Consider the following 16,778-nt stretch of genomic DNA (forward strand, 5'->3'; position numbering starts at 1 on the left):
TGGATTTCTAGGCCACCGTTGGAAACCAGGGAAAAAAATGGTGGTCTAGAAATCCAAGGTGGCCTAAGTTTTGCACCTTTGGGATTCTAGGCCATCAGCTGTTTTTTTTTTGGTTTTTGGGTGGTGGCCTAGAAATCCAGCATTGAAAAAGTCAGGCCACCCGCAAAATCGAACCTTTCATTGCCATGGCCTATCTTTTCAGAGTGGTGGCCTAGAAACCCAATGATTCATGCCATGGCCTAACTTTTGCATCTTTGGGGTTTCTAGGCCACCAAAATCTTGTTGATGGCCTAGAAATAGCAAAAGTTAGGCCACACCATGTGATACTTACCGTAGCCAACCACCACGCCGTGTTATTCCATCGAATTGAACTGTAGAGCATAGTGAGAGTGTTGATTGTGAAGAGAAATGAGAACGAGGAGACGAAAACGCTCTCCTGGAGAAGAATTATCGATAAAAAGTCGATAAAAAATGGTGTCGACACAAAAATTTATAGACAAAACTGTAAAAGACCGCTTTTTATCGACTATTTTCCCAAAATCCGACTTTTGTAGACAAATATTGTTGAAATTTAGAATTTTCCGTAAAAAGTCGACTTTATCAATAAAAAATCTGGGTTTTTATCGGTAAAAATCGATTTTTGTCGATAAAAAAGTTGTTTTTATTGAAATTTAGACTTTTGTCTACAAACTGATTCACGTCATCAGATTTATCGATAAAAGCATTTACAAGATCTTTTTGTCGATAAAATTGACGATTTATCGACAAAAAATTTTGAATGTCGACTTTTCAGAGAAAAGGCGGCATCGTAAAATGTCGATTATCGATAACTGTTTTTTTTTGTCGATAAATTCTAGTCGATTTTTCATTGACTACTAAAAACACCCGTTTTTATCGACAAAAAGTTCCAAAAGTGGATTTTAATCGATAAAAACTTGTCAGGCTTTCTTATCGACATCAATACAAAATTATCGATAAAAAGTCGATAAAAAATAATCGATAATCGACATTTGTCGACTTTTCTATGGAAAATCGACTAGAATTTATCGACAAAAAATAAAAGTCTTCAATTTCATCAGTATTTGTCGACAAATTTGGGAAATTTGGGGTTTTTATCGACAAAAACTTGTCGAACTTTCTTTATCGACAGTACAAATTATTGATAAAAAGTCTATAAAAAATAATCGATAATCGGCATTTATCGACTTTTTACGGAAAATCGACTAGAATTTATCGACTAAAAAATGTCGATACATTTTTGTCGACAAAAATCGATTTTTGGCAAAAAAAAGGTTTTTTATCGATAAAAAATCGACTTTTTTTGAATTTGTCGACTATTATCGACTCACCCAAAACACCCACTCATCCGGTTCGGTCTCCTTCAAATTGAATGCGTCACAAAGAACGAATACAGCTGCTCCGATGGTTGAGAATACGCATGTCAATAGAGCAGCATATGTCGGCGGAAATTGTGAACCGACTGAACCGATTAGCACAAGGGTTACTAGGGAACCCAGCTGGAAATACAAAAAAAATTCGAAAAAATTTTTTTTTTGGATTTTTAAAAATTTATTTTCGATTTTCTGAATTTTCCAGAAGTTTTAATGGAAAATCACTATGATTTTCAGAATCAGCATGCTTGAAAACCTCTATACCCATAGTTTTTAGACAATTTCAGAATTTTGATGCAAGTGCGCTCTAATGAGAATTTCGGGGAAATTACTCGAAAATTTTCGAATTTTTTGATTTTTGGTACATACTTATGATTTTAGAGATTTATCCTACAAAATGCAACGCAGAAACCCAAAAATGTTTAATTTTCGCTTCATTTAGCAATGGAGCGCACTTGCATCAACATTCTGAAATCGGCTAAAAACTATAGGAATAGGTACTTCCAAACACGCTGATTCCGAAAATCATAGTCGTTTTTTCTAGAAACTTCTGGAAAATGAGATATTCCGGGTTGAATTTTCTAAATTGGATCATTTTGAAATTCAGAACTGAAATAACTCGATTTCCAGATGTTTTCAAGAAAAAAGACTATGATTTTTGAAATCAGCGTGTCTGAAAACCTCTACACCCAAGTTTATAGGCGATTTCAGAATTTTGATGCAAGTGCGCTCCATTGCTAATTTTTCAAAATTTTTTCAAAAATCAGCATTTGTGGGTTACAGCGTTATATTTTGTGGAATAAATAGCAAAAATAAGAATTCTGTACCAAAAACCAAAAAATTCTACCATTTTCGAGTAATTTCCCCGAAATTCTCATTAGAGCGCACTTGCATCAAAATTCTGAAATCGCCTAAAAACTATGGGTATAGGTACTTCCAAGCGTGCTAATTCCGAAAATCATAGTGATTTTCTATGGAAACTTCTGGAAATACCTAAAAACGCATGTCTAAAAGTTTAGAAAATTTTTTGCAAGTGCGCTCCAATGCTAATTATGAAAAATTCAATTTTCCTCGAAATTGCTGTGAAAATCAATGTTTCAGTCATCATTTGAGTCATAAAAAAGCAAGAAACTGAAGAAAAAAATTCAAAAAATCCAATTGCAAGCGCGCTCCAATGCTAATCACTCTAAAATTCAAATTTTTCGCTTTTTTAACCAATTTTTCACTCACAATCTGAAAAATCTGCAGTGCCGACGAGTATTTCGCCAGTTTCCACCCCTCAAATCTCGGTTTTGGGAATTTCGTTTTTCTGGAAAGGGCGGGAATTTGAATTTTTGAAAATTACAGAAAAAATTAAAATAATACCTCATTGTGGTGGTGTGCATTTTAAGAGGGGCGAATAGGAGAATGGGTATATAATATTGACTCTCAAAAATAAATACACATACTGATAAGGGGGGAAAAGGGGGGGGGGGAATTAGTCATAGTTCTATCGATTGAACATATGACTCCGCTCGCCGGGCGGCGCAGACACAGATTTATTAGAAAAATTGAACAGAAAAAATTGAATAAAACTTGAGATTTTGAGATTTTGCGATGGGTTGTGTAGATTTACGGGGAGCGCGTAAATCGACACCTCGTAAATCGACAGATACACGTAAATCGACATGCGAAGTGAAAAGAACAAAAAGAACAAAAAGAACAAAGAAAAATGTCAACATGTGAAATTCGAATAAATAAAATTCAAAAGAGAAGAAATTTAATATTGTCGATGCTGCTGATATCCACCGCGGCGTGGTCTTCCTTGGTACGACGAGGACGCCGAGGAGGCTCCGCCCCCTCCGCCACCGGGCGGTGACACCCAATCCAATATCTGAGGAATCGACGACATCTTCACCCACATCAGACGTTCACGATAATTCTGAACGTCGAGTAGAATACATTCTCCCGCTTTGTTCACGTAGAAGGAGGAGACGTAGGGAAGGACAAAGTCACTGGAGATACGGTGAAGGAAGTTGTAGTCGGTGTCGAAGAGCTGGAATAGTTTTGAATTTTTTGGATATTTTTCCGATTTGCTGAATTTCCCAGAAGTTTAATGGAAAATCACTATGATTTTCAAAATCAGCATGCTTGAAAACCTCTATACCCAAGTTTTTAGACAATTTCATAATTTTGATGCAAGTGCGCTCTAATGAGAATTTTAGCGAAATTGGCCGAAAATTTACAAATTTTTTTGGTTATTGGTACATTGACTATTTATCCCAAAAATAGGAGAAATTTCGCGTTGAAACCTCTAAATTAGCAATGGAGCGCGCTTGCTTCAATGTTCTGAAATTGTCGAAAACCCATGGGAACAGGTACTTCCAAACATGCTGATTTCGAAAATCATAGTCGCTTCTTTTAGAAACATCTGGAAATCGAGATATTCCGGTTTGAATTTTCTAAATTGGATCATTTTGGAATTCAGAACTGAAATAACTCGAATTTCAGAAGTTTTCAAGAAAACCGACTATGATTTTAGAAATCAGCGTGCTTGAAAACCTCTTTATTAAATGTTTTTAGACGATTTCTGAATTTATTTGCAAGTGCGCTCTGTGGCTAATTTTTCACACTTTTCAGATTCGAATTGACTAAAGCCTCCTAAAATTTTAGTGGATTTTCCATCCGATATACCTTAATCGAGTGTCCTTTAGCATCACCGATCAGCAGATAACCGTTCGTATCGAATTGCATTCCAGCGACAAATTTGAATCCGGCGACGTTGGCGAGATCTCGACACGCGAGATCGTTGGTCTGAAACTGTTCTTTTTGCAATTTCTGTTCACAAAGTTTTCCTGGAGAACTCTCCAAATCAATCTCATAAAAAGTGAAGGCGCATCATTAGAAGCAGGGATGTGCCTATGGAGGCGCTTTGGGCGCTGAAAGATTTCAAAGTGGGCGAAAATGCGACGAGAGAGAGAGTGTAAAATCGAGAGCGTGTGTCTGCGTCTCTCCATTTCACACACTCTTTCTCGTCGCATTTTCAAATTTCGGCTGAAAATGCGAGGCGCTCAACGCCACCCGGGCACATCCCTGATTAGAAGCGTGGCTCATCTAAAACTCAAAGTTATGAACTGAAAAATATACCGAAATGGAGATCTCGGAGAGTTCTATGTATCATACTTTCAAACCGAGTCGAGACGGGCCTTGGCGTTAGTCGTTTAAAACGAATTCTTTTGAGCTGAAAAATATACCAAAATATGGATCTCGGCGTACTTGCAAGCGGGCCGGATCCGGACCTTGAGATAACTCGCTTCAAAACGACAGTTAGGAATTGATCAACCTGTAAAATTGTAGATCTCAGCGAGTTCTACACAAGTCTATTTTTATTTTCACTATGCTCACTATAGAGAACCGCTGTAAAATCTATTCAGTGGCCGGGCTTTGATTCAGCTTATAAGAATTAGTTTTAAACAAGTTACGCTAAGGGCCATTTCGGTTTGGTTTGCGAGATACATGGCACTTGCCGAGATTTACATTTTTATATGCTTTTCAGCTCTCAACTTTGAATTTTAGGTGAGCCACGCTTCTATCAAGATACCGTAATCAAGAACTTCGATGAGTCGCCTTCACTTTTTATGAGATTGATTATTAGCGGAGCATTTTCATTACAATTGCGCTCCACCGCAAACGAGAGAGTAACGGTAAGAGACGCAGAGTTTTTTTGGCGCCTAGGCAAAATTTCACTGTTTTTGACCTATTTTCGCTGTATTTCATAATTTTTCGGTAAATTATTACGACAAATTGCGAGAATAGGTCAAAAACTGTGAAAATCAGTGTCGGCGCCATAAAAAACTCTGCGTCTCTCTCGTCGATACTCTCTCGTTTGCGGTGGAGCGTAGTTGTAAGAGGGTGTGGACTGCTAATAGGAGTTTTCCCAAGAAGATTCCACTGTAAATTTAACCAAAAACTAACAGCTTCAATGACACGAATCGGATTAAACGAGATATTGCTCCAATCCTTATCGTCAAAATTTATAATGTAAACTTTATTGTTTCCAAGATCAGAAACCGCGACAGTCGTCCGGTATGTGGCCAGGAAACTCGGGCTCGCCGCACCAGGAATCTCGAATCCTTTTCCTCCAACTTCTCGTTTGAATACTCTAAGTCTCTTTCCTCTCGGCGCATTCTCGATTGACAACAGATTCTTGCCGTCGGACTTTGCGATTCCTCTCAGTTGGAATCTGATATCATAAATGGGATCCTCAAAACTTGCAAATGTCTGAAGGAATGGTTCAGCGACACTGTAGTGGTATATATATATCATATGATTGTTCCGAGCGTCTGTCGAACACAAAATCGCCGCCGATTTTCCTTCTTCGTAGATAATTAGAGCTGTTGGATGGGATATCGCATCACATATGTTCACCGCTTGTTTCTTCGTATTGATTAGCAGCACTTTACTGTTGTCTCTATCACAAACCAACCACAATTTGATGATTTCGTCGTAGGCGACACCGAGTGGATAGCCGATTCGCTCGTTTTTGATGTCCTCCTTCAGTTTTGGCGCGAATTCTTGTTTTGAGAGCATCAAATCTGGAAATTACACCATTCGATGAAAAATGTTTTTTTACGTTTTTCAACTTTTTTTGGGAAAAAAATCACTTTTTCGACACATTTTTCTAATTATTCCACCGAAAAATCGACAAAAAAAACCGATTTTTGCCCAAAATTAGACGATTTTCCGATTGAAAAGGACTGAAACATTGTGGAAAAGTAAATTTTTGAGTTTTCCCAACTTTTTCTGATTCCATGAGCTGGAAAATGGAATTTTGGCGATAGATTCGGTACATATGTTGCTGGAAATTCCACTATAAATCATTTCCACGCTGAGAATTTCATTTGTGCAATCAGAAAGCTGATTCTGATCACACAAATGAAATTCTCAGTGTTGAAATGGTTTATGGTAGAAATTCCAGCTAAATTCGATTCCAAGAGCAAAAATTACTTTTTTTCTGGAAATTTCGGCGATAGATTCGGTAAAAATGGTGTCAGAGAAACAAATTTTGCTGGAAATTCCGTCATAAACCATTTCGACACTGAGAATTCTATGTGTTCAATCAGAATCATTTTGCTGGAAGCTATACAGCCCAGTGTGGCTGATTCTGATCATACAAATGAAATTCTCAGAGTAGAAATGATCTATGGTAGAAATTCCAGCAAAATTTGATTCCATTAGCAAAAAATACTATTTTTCTGGAAATTTCAGTGAGAAACGTGTCAGGGAAATCAAATTTTGGCTGGAAATTCCACCGTAAATCATTTCTACTGTAAGAATTTCATTTGTGCAATCAGAATCAGCCTATTTTGACTGATTCTAATTGCACAAACGAAATTCTCAGTGTTGAAATGGTTTATGATGGAATTTCCAGCGAAAAATGCACTTTTTTTAAATCAAAATTGGCTAGAGTTATTGTTGTTTAATATGAGCAATTTCCTTTCGGGAATTCTAAAGCTTCGCAACTCATTTTTCGCCATTTTAGCTATTTTACAGTAAAATGGCAGCAGAAAATCTGAATTTTCAAGTTCTTGGACACTGTAGATAGACTAAAAGTGATCAGCGAATGCCGGATATCTGATTTTTCAGATACACAACTAATTCGGTGCATTCATCCGCGCTTTGGCGTCTGAAAACTCAGAACTTTTACTATTTTAAACTTCAGTTTTGGCGCGAATTCTTGTTTTGAGAGCATCAAATCTGGAAAATGGAAATTTCGGCGATAGATTCGGTACATATGTTGCTGGAAATTTCATCATAAACCATTTCAATGCTGAGAATTTTAGTTGTGCAATCAAAATAGGCTGATTCTGATTTCACAAATGAAATTCTCAGTGTAGAAATGGTACACGGTAAAAATTCTAGCAAAATTCGATTCCATTAGCAAAAAATACTATTTTTCTGGAAATTTCGGTGAGAAACGTGTCAGGGAAATCAAATTATGGCTGGAGTTTCCACCGTATATCATTTCTAAACTGAGAATTTCATTTGTGCAATCAAAATCAGCCTATGTTGACTGATTCTAATTGCACAAACGAAATTCTCAATGTTGAAATGGTTTATGATGGAATTTTCAGCAAAATTTGATTCCATGAGCAAAAAAATACTCTTTTTTGTCAGCCAAATCGCGCGCTTACAGAGCCAAAAACTCAGAATTTTCGACTTTTTTGAATGAAAATACGGTGAAAAATTAACAAAAAGCCAAATTTCAGCAAATTCTTGATTTTATCCGACTTACAAGCTCCATCTGCTTGAATAAATGACAAGAAATCCACGTGCGGATCGTTAGACGTCGGATTCGCGGGCTCTGATCCGTCGACTTCAGCGTCTTCGATTTCTGTGTCCTCAGGGGAGGTATTTAACAATGACTCATTGTTCAGAGGTGGTGTTTCCGATTTTATCGAGGTGGCCTGGAAATGGGAAGGAGTTTTGAAAATATGCAGTAACACATAAGCACAGCCCTCTTCTCACAACCGTGCTCTACCGAAACCGCGAGAAAATAGTGTGCGAAATTGAGAGACTCAGAGAAAAAGAGACATTTTTAAGGGGCATTTCGGTGGAGCGCAGTTGTAAGGACTGTGCCGTGAGAGTATCGGCGAGAGACGCAGAGTTTTTTCTCGCGACGACACAGATTTTCACAGTTTTTAACCTATTTTCGCTATTTTTCATAATAATTTTTCCGAAAATAGGTCAAAAACAGTGAAAATCTGTGTCGGCGCGAGAAAAAACTCTGCGTCTCTCGCCGATACACTCTCGTTTGCAGTAGGGCGCAGTTGTAAGAGGCGTGGACTTCTAACAGGGAAAATATATCTTGGCATTCGTGAAAAATTACTTTTATCATCGAAAAAATAGTTTTAACAAGTGTTCAGGAGCGATTTCTGCTAGAAATCGTAGATTACCGTTGATTTTTTTAAAAAGAAAATCGAGTTATTGGTCAAAAATACCGAATTTGAGCTACTTTGTAATGGATTTTTCCATTTAAAATTATCTGTTTTCCGCAATTTTGTTGAAAAAATGCTGAAAATTCGGTCGAAAAGATGATTTCCCACCAAAAATACTCAAAAAATCCAAATTTTCGCTCGAATTCCCCTGAAAATCTGTTAATTTCGTACTTACCGACACATCAAAAACCGACTGTTCCAACCGTTGCCTTGCTTCTTCCAATTGATTTTCGTGTGCAATTATTGCCCTCTCTCTCGCTGCGTATTCGGTTTTTTTCCTCTCTTCCTCAACCTTTTTCTCGTTTTCCGCCTTGATTCGAGCGGCTCGAACTGTTCGAATCTGGCGCACTTTTTGATTGACACTTTCGAACTAAAATAATTGAATTTTTTTTGTAGAAAAATTGAAAAATCTCATACTTGTCGAGGCCCGGTTTTCACAAATTAACCAATTTTTTTAATCAAAAATATGAAATTTTTGAAATTTTTCAACGAAAATGTGAAAATTTCGAAAATTTTCAGAATTTCTTCGAATTCTGAATGATTGTCGAAAATGTTACCTTTTCGCGAAAAAATTTGAAATTTTCAAAAAATTATTTTAAAAAATTTGAATTTGCCGCCACTGTCTAGTGGAGCGCGTTTGATTTCTGTACTCACCCCCAGACTCCGTGTTGAGGCCCTTAGGTACTTGGCGCCAAACTTCAAAATTCAAATTTTTGAAAATTTTCGAATTTTTTCGCGAAAAAGGCGAAAAAATTCTGAAAAATAATCGAAAAATGTTCACATTTCAGTATTTTGTTACAGAAATACGTTCCTTTTCCAAGGTTTTGTTAAAAATCAAGTAAAAAGTCTATATTTTTCTTGTGAAAAAGTAATTTTCTCGTTAAATAGTCATTTTGTAAAGAATTCGCGATTTTAGGTCAAAAATATGTGAAAATTCGTCAATTTTTCGCAGAAATGAGGAAAATTCAGATTTTCAGAGAAAATCGAGTGGAAAATCCATACTTTTGACCGAAAAATCAGCATTTTGCTACGGAAATACGTTCATTTTCTAAGGTTTTCTTAAAAATCAAGTCAAATCAAGTCAAGCCGGGAATTCGCAATTTTCAGTCAAAAACATATGAAAATTCGTCAATTTTCCGCAGAATTTAAAGAAAAACTGTTCAAACGCTTCAAAAAACCAGTAAATTGACAGGGTTTCAGTGGAAATCGAGCGAAAAATTGGACTTTTTCAGTATTTTTGATGAAAAATCATATTTTGGACTGAAAAAGTGTAATTTTCAAGGTTTTGATAAAAATCAAGTCAAAAATCTACATTTTCGATGAAAAATTTCAAAAAATTAGTATATTTTTTTGAAATTCGGGTCTTTTCGAGCTTTCCGGGCCTTGAAAAGTCTGAAAATTCCAAAAAATTTCCCTTACAAATTGCTGAAAATTGTCGAGCTGTTTCTCTGTCAAATCAACATTCTCAGCTTTCTCACTAACAACTTTTTTCAAATTGATGAGTTGCTCTGTCAGCTCGTTTTTGTCGAAATCTGGAATTATTTCGTTATTTTCAGTCAAAAAATACTTATTTTCAGCACAAACCTTCATCCATTTCGGTCTATGAATGAAGTAGATTCTGAAAATTAAATTAAATTAAATTATTTTATTGAAGAGGTGAATAAAAGGAGAAATCGAAGGAAAAAACTGAAGAAAATGGATTTGTTTTTCGAAAAAAGAAGAGGGAGAACGAGAAAAACGGAGAAATAGAGAAGTAGACGAAAAATAAGGGAGAGACGACGGGGAAGGCGAAAAATAACGTTTTTGGTAGAAAAATACACAATTTGGGTGGTTTTCTGATAAAAAATTGCCGAATTTTGAAGAAAATGCACTATTTTTGTTATAAAATAAACAAAATAAAGATTTTTTGGAAAAATCGAGTATTCGGTTGAAAAATACCGACTTTTATCGATTTTCCAACTCCAATTTTGATGAATTTTGTCGAATTTCTGAGTAAGTTCGGTAAAATCCAGATTTTTAACACTTTCGTTTGGAAAAACGACAAACAACAGGGGTTTTGTTTTCAAATTTAAACGAAAAACAAAAATTTCGGGTGAAAAAACCAATTTTTTGAAGAAAATTCACATTTTATTTCATTTTTTGCGATAAAAAGACAAAATAAAAGGTTTTCGCTTATTTTTGAGGGTTTTGAAACAAAATATGTTGAATTTTGTCGAAATTTTCGGGAAAAACATCATGTTTTAAAATTTTTTTTTAAAAATCGATTTTTTGGTTGAAAAATACCGAATTCAGTGGTTTTTTTGCTGAAAAGTATCAATTTTTAAGTTATTTTCGATGAAATTCACATTTTCCGATAATTCTCACTGAAGAAATGACAAGAGACAGGGATTTTCGTTCATTTTTCCAGAAAATCGACGTTTTGGTAGAAAAATACCAAATTTCTTTGATTTTTTTGCAATTTTCCCAAGTTTCCATGCTGAAAACTTTGATAAACCATATAAATCATTGAAACAAGATTTTTGAATACCGATTTTTGCGAAAAAAAAAGAATTTTTGAGTTTTTAGCAAAAAATCTCATTTTTTCGTTTTTTTTCTGGATTATTTCAGAAGGAAACGTGGTAAAACAACTCAAAATAATTAAAATTCACATTTTTTCAAGATTTTCAGAAGAAAAAACATTGAAAAACACCAAAAAACAGCCTAAAACATGGTCGAAACAATAAAAAACTGTTTGAATTTTGAAAGTTTGATGTGCAGGTCTGTCGGGTTACGGTAGCGGAGAAATCGGGTCTAGAATTGATTTTTCATTAAAAAATGGGGTTTTTGGGGTTAAATTATTCAAAATAATTATTCTTAAAATTGTTTTTTTTAATCTGAATTCTGGAAAAAATTTAAAAAAATTAATTAAGTTCAAAAAATGCAAAATATTACCCGAAAACCAGTTTTTAAAGTTTGATATGCAGGTTTTTTGGATTACGGTAGGGGAGAAATCGGGTGAAAAAAGGGTTTTTGCAAATGTTTTTTTTCAAAGCATTTTTTTCCAGAACTTAGACAACTTTCTCAATTAAAAAATTTTTTTTTTCGAGTTTTTCAACACCAAAAATTTTTGGTGTTGAAAAACTCGAAAAAAAAAGATTTTTTAATTGAGAAAGTTGTCTAAGTTCTGGAAAAAAATTAATGTAATTTGAAAAAAATTGAATTCTTCAAGAACCCTTTTCCGCGTTGCGTGCGCGTCGCGGTTCAAATTGAAAGATAGGACAAAACAACGCAAAATTTGAATTTGGCACCGTGCCAACCGTTGTACGACGGAGCGCGTTTAAGAGACCTTACGCCTCGCACAGCTATACTGTGCTCTACCGAAATTCCCTTGAAAAATGTCATTTGTCACAGGGGTGCGAGGCGTAAGGTCCGCAACGAAAAGTTTTGAAATTACCGGCCGAGTCGCGATGCGTGTGCGTCGCGTTTTTCATCAAAATATACAACAAACACACGCTAAACTTGAACTGGGCACTCAGCCAAGTCAGTTTTTGGCACCGTGCCAACCGCTGAGCGACGGAGCGCGTTTAAGCGACCTTGCGTTTTGCACCCCTGTGATTTGTTGTAATTTCGGTGGAGCGCGGTTGTAAGAGCACACAGGGTCATAGAATGTAAATATGAAGCAACTGCGCTCCAAAAAAAAATAGCGTAAAATTAGCGCGAAATTCAAAAAATGTATCCAAAAAAATGTTAAAAATGTGTATTTTACTGTTTTTTAATGAATTCGATATTTTTTGTGCGAAGTTTTATCGAAAATAGCGAGTATAATGGAAGAAAAGTTAGCTTCATTCGAAATATTTGACTCCCTATCGTTCGTCTTATTGTGTCCATGTTATAAGCACTATGCTGAGTGGCGACTCAATTGGCAACGTGCCAAGTCGTAAGCAAACGCGCTCCACCGGACTTCCGGTTTCGCGGGAAAATAATAATTTGAATTCATATGGACTAAATTTGACACTGTGAGAGCAGTCTATGTTCTAATTAATAAAAATCACAATTAAAACTCATAAAACCACAAAAAACCTCTCGTCCTCACGATGGCGGGTGACCATCGGCCGTCAACCAAAAAATGGCGCCAATAATGCAAACAGACACCATACGAGTAAAATAATAAAACTATCCGTTATTTTTGTCTTTGTCGGAAGAAGAAGAAGAGATGGGGAAGAGAGAGAGAGAGAGAGTTCACATGAGCGCGATGATTTGTGTAATACTTACTGTGAAAAAAATAAAGTTTGGCCAAGGATTTTCAAAAAAAATTTTCGCGCCCATAACGCTTTAGTTCACAAATGCACTAAAGTGTTTTGGGCGCGAAAATTTTTTTTGAAAATCCTTGGCCAAACTTTATTTTTTTCACAGTACACCTTTGAGTGGAGGAGGGATTGCTTACGCTGGTCAAGGTTTCTCAGTAAGAGGAACAACTTGGGAACGTTTGTGAAGTTGCCGACTGAAAGATTCAAAGGCATGGGGGAAAAGTTTCTAGGGTTTTGTGAATAACTGTGGTCCATAACATTCCAAACATTCTGAAACATACTCCCAGATTACCTTTGTTTCGAATTTCCTTGTTGCCAGCGATTTCGGCACGATGAGCCCCAGCTAACTAGGCAAACACGCCCTGAAACAGAGTTCATCGGAATGCAGAAGACGGAAAGCGGGATTCTGATGGTTACGGTGATTCGAAAAATTCCCTCATATCAGAGGTTCTTGGACATTTGACCCAGATCTCACTTCGTCAAAAAGCTAACGATCCTCTCTTTACGCCGAGAGAATATCCCAGCGGGGTACTGTGTCCTCGGTGATGTCACTGGGACCATCTGGACAGATGACCACAGTACTCATCAGATGCATCTGGCTGACTCTCTTGGACTGCACTTATCGATTGACCTCATTATGTTTTGAGCGATCAATAAATATCGAGTGCGTACTAATGACCGCTCGTCACTGTAGCTATGAGCCGCATCAGGCTCTCAGACTGCGCATATGTTTACATAGGTCTCATCTAGCATTCTGTCATCTCTTAGAAGTCAATTTCCATAGCCTGCGTAGCGTGCGCTGCGTCGCGTACTTCGTAACCATTATTGTCTGATAACCTTTTACCGTCATTCCAGACCATGTCAAACGAGACATTCCCACTGTGGAATCTGCCGCAGATTCCTCGGAAATTGGTCTTCCAACTAATCGATATTATTGATTTGTAAGTTTTCGGTCTAAATTTTGGTCTAGGCTGCATGTACACCAGAGTTGCATGGAAGTAAACTCGGAAGTTAGACGGAAGTGAGTTTTATTTCGACAATATGGAACAAACGGCAAAAATATGATGTGAATACGTTGTATTGATGGTATTACTACCTTTCGAGCATAGAAAATTCCAACATTTTACTTATCTTCTACCTGTAGACCCGAAAAAGTCTTCACTTCCGACTTCCGACTTCCGGGATATTCCGGGTTTCAAAATCAACTCTTTTTTTCAAGTCTACCGGTAGGGGATAGGTAAAATGTTGGAATTTTCATGCTCGAAAGGTAGTAATACCATCAATAAAACGTATTCACTTCATATTTTTGCAGTCCGTTTCATATTGTGATTAAACTCACTTCCGTCTAACTTCCGAGTTTACTTCCATGCAACTCTGGTGTACACCTTCAATTTCCAGATTGGAAATCTCAATGACCTCTCGACCGGTCCGTAAATTCTTAACTGCCTTCAAACCACATCTTGTCGATCTCACCTGGAAATTCGATGACTCTCAAGCAATACGTAGATATAGAGTTGTTGGACCACCACCGTACGAAACGTACATGTACCTCCAACTGTATTTCCCCTTTAGCAAACAAGAAATCACCTACTACTTTGTTGGGAAAAACAAGGCTCGTTCCAGTCAGGAGAGAGCTGTAAACTGGAAAGAAGACGTCGTAATGAAGTGTATGGACAAAAGGGAAATGTATGAACGGCAGGGATTCATGGTGGGTGGAAGAGATGACTGTCGAAGAGCGGATCCCGGAAACCCTGACTTGAAAATTATGGAGGACCTCTCCACACATCTCACCCAGATTCTCCGTATCAACTCGTTCAATGTCAAACATTTACGATTGAGTGAATTTGACTTTTTTGGATGTTTTGTCTGGAATATCACGAGGAAATTCAAGAAATTTGTTGCGAAAAACGTGGAAATCAATAAAGAAGCCACTCGATTCATTCTGAATGATTTGGAGATTGAGGATGTTGAAATAATGAAGAATTGTAAATGGATTTCTATGGATGATGTCATGGAATCTGAATCTAAAAAGATCAAAATAAGATTTCCGAATGATATGAATGTTGATGAGTTGGTCAAACTTGTCAACCTATGGAAAAGTGGAAATATCTTGAGAGATATGAAGTCTCTGAGCTTAGAAGGACCCTTTGACGTGGAGAAAATGCTCTTACAAGAGCATTACAGGCTAAAGTTCTTCAAAAAACTGGGCACAATTGGCAAACGGTGAGAAGAAGTTGAAGGAGGTCACTTAACTAATCTCTATGTTTCAGATCTGATAGGAATGTCTTTGAAAACGATATCAAACGAGATACGGATGGTCAAATGGCGAGATTGTTCTTCTGTGGACGTCAGATGACTCTGGATCTGAAGGAGGCAACGGAGAAGAAAGTTAATTGATAACGATTGAAGAATAATTGATGTTGTTGTATAATTATTTTTGAGTTTGAATAAAAGTGACGATGGTTATGGTTGATGGCAAATTAAAATTGCTTTTCCTTAGGGATGTAACATCGGAAGTCAATTCATCCGATGCACCGGCCGGTGAAGTGTCTCTCCAGTGCTATTTCTGTTAATGTATTCCACAGACATACAACCGGTGCCCTCGGTAGCATCACCGGGACCATCTGGACGGAAGGCCACAGGCTGACTCATTTGTTTTGTGCTCTAGTCGACACACTCACATCCAACTGTCCTCGGGTGTCTTGAGTATGCTCATAGTTTTCAATAAACATCGAGTGAGTACTAATGACTCCGCACCACCGCCCGTCGTCTTCTACATTTCACAGAATTCTGAGTTCCTTCTCTTTTAAATAATAGTAGGAAAGGTCACATGGACATTTGCCCAAATTTATAGGTCGTTTAAAAGTGGCGTCTCCAAAGGCTTCCCTTGTTAATCGTATAGACTCATGTATTAATTTTTCAGACTTGAAATCTCAATGACCTCTCGACCCGTCCGAAAGTTTTTGACTGTACTTACCGTAAAAACTGTGTTTGAGGTGCCCCTTAATTTGAAGTGCCCCTCTAATAGAGTTGCACTCCGACGGACCCGTTGAACAATAGAGTTGCATGCACCTCAAATACAGTTTTTACGGTATCTAATCTCTATGTTTCAGAATTGATAGGTTGGAGGACTATGAAAGTGATATCAAACGAGATACGGATGGTCAAATTGCAAGATTGTTCTTCTGTGGGCGTAAGCTGTCTATAGATCTAAACGAGACAGCTGACAAGAAAGTTAATTGATAATGTTTAAAGAAATAGCAAAATCCCATGTTTCCCTACAGAATACAAGCTTATTTTTTCAAATTCCATTTCTGTCTCTTTGCTTAAACTACTTATTCTACTTATACTTAAACGATATACTTTTTAAATATTAAATATTGTTTTTTTTTAATTTAAACCAGAAATTCTCCAATAAAGTTTGATGTAAATCTTCCCTTATACTACTACCGAAGAATGATTGTTTTGCTTTTGCAACCTTGTCAATAATAGCCCGACACCCTACCTAGGCACATTAAAGATGAAGGACTTTGTAGAAGTGGCGGAGCTGGCACCAGAAGGCCAAACTAACAATGCAGCCGCGCTCTATTTTCAATAATGGTACTTTTTTGCATCACGGTAAATATTCGAATTTAAGTGCATACTGTACCGGCCATTCTTGTCAATAGAGCGCGGCTGCATTGGTAGCTCTGACCTCATCGTGATGATAAACGTGAGAGCGGATTCCTCACTCCTTTTCCAATTTCCGACACGGCACCGCCCGTCATTATTCACCCCAGTGGCACTCCACAAAAGTTCAACATCCCCTGCCTTGCAGAAGACCCTTTCCCTACAACTGATTTCTCATTCTCTTAGTATTTGAATAGACTTTCGAAAATATTATGATGAAGTTAGAGAGAAGAGACACAGAGATATCCCTTGTGCCGTGCACCGCCCTTCATCTTTTACACCGGCGGCCGCACCACACAGAAGTTACGTCACCGTTCTTCCAAAACATAATCAGAAAGGTCGTTTTCAAATAGCACCGTCCATTTGAATAGACTTTCAAAAAAACTATAGAGAGACGACGCAGAGATACTTTATGAAAGACCAGAAATATTTGGATTTTGTTGGATTTGTGGCCC

The 16,778-nt window shown here is 37.1% G+C and overlaps 3 protein-coding genes across 3 annotated transcripts; 1 reads left to right on the forward strand and 2 right to left on the reverse strand.

The window, feature by feature from the left end:
* Nucleotides 1-1,337: 1,337 nt before the first annotated feature.
* On the reverse strand, nt 1,338-2,776 carry GCK72_000330 (uncharacterized protein; the record flags this gene model as incomplete). Its single annotated transcript, XM_053722420.1, has 3 exons — nt 1,338-1,517; nt 2,622-2,700; nt 2,757-2,776. 3 exons carry the CDS (start codon nt 2,774-2,776, stop codon nt 1,338-1,340), a joined length of 279 nt encoding a protein of 92 aa, XP_053591065.1.
* A 374-nt stretch (nt 2,777-3,150) lies between these two features.
* On the reverse strand, nt 3,151-9,962 carry GCK72_000331 (uncharacterized protein; the record flags this gene model as incomplete). The annotated part of the gene is made up of 7 exons (XM_053722421.1): nt 3,151-3,426; nt 4,065-4,184; nt 5,346-5,965; nt 7,666-7,837; nt 8,544-8,738; nt 9,788-9,900; nt 9,953-9,962. 7 exons carry the CDS (start codon nt 9,960-9,962, stop codon nt 3,151-3,153), a joined length of 1,506 nt encoding a protein of 501 aa, XP_053591066.1.
* Nucleotides 9,963-13,512: 3,550 nt separating this feature from the next.
* On the forward strand, nt 13,513-15,051 carry GCK72_000332 (uncharacterized protein; the record flags this gene model as incomplete). Its single annotated transcript, XM_003099201.2, has 3 exons — nt 13,513-13,595; nt 14,053-14,877; nt 14,925-15,051. The coding sequence occupies 3 exons, from the start codon at nt 13,513-13,515 to the stop codon at nt 15,049-15,051; spliced, it is 1,035 nt and encodes a 344-aa protein (XP_003099249.2).
* Between the last annotated feature and the right edge of the window lie 1,727 nt (nt 15,052-16,778).

Source organism: Caenorhabditis remanei, chromosome I, assembly GCF_010183535.1.
Source record: "Caenorhabditis remanei strain PX506 chromosome I, whole genome shotgun sequence".
Taxonomy (NCBI): Eukaryota; Metazoa; Nematoda; class Chromadorea; order Rhabditida; family Rhabditidae; genus Caenorhabditis; species Caenorhabditis remanei.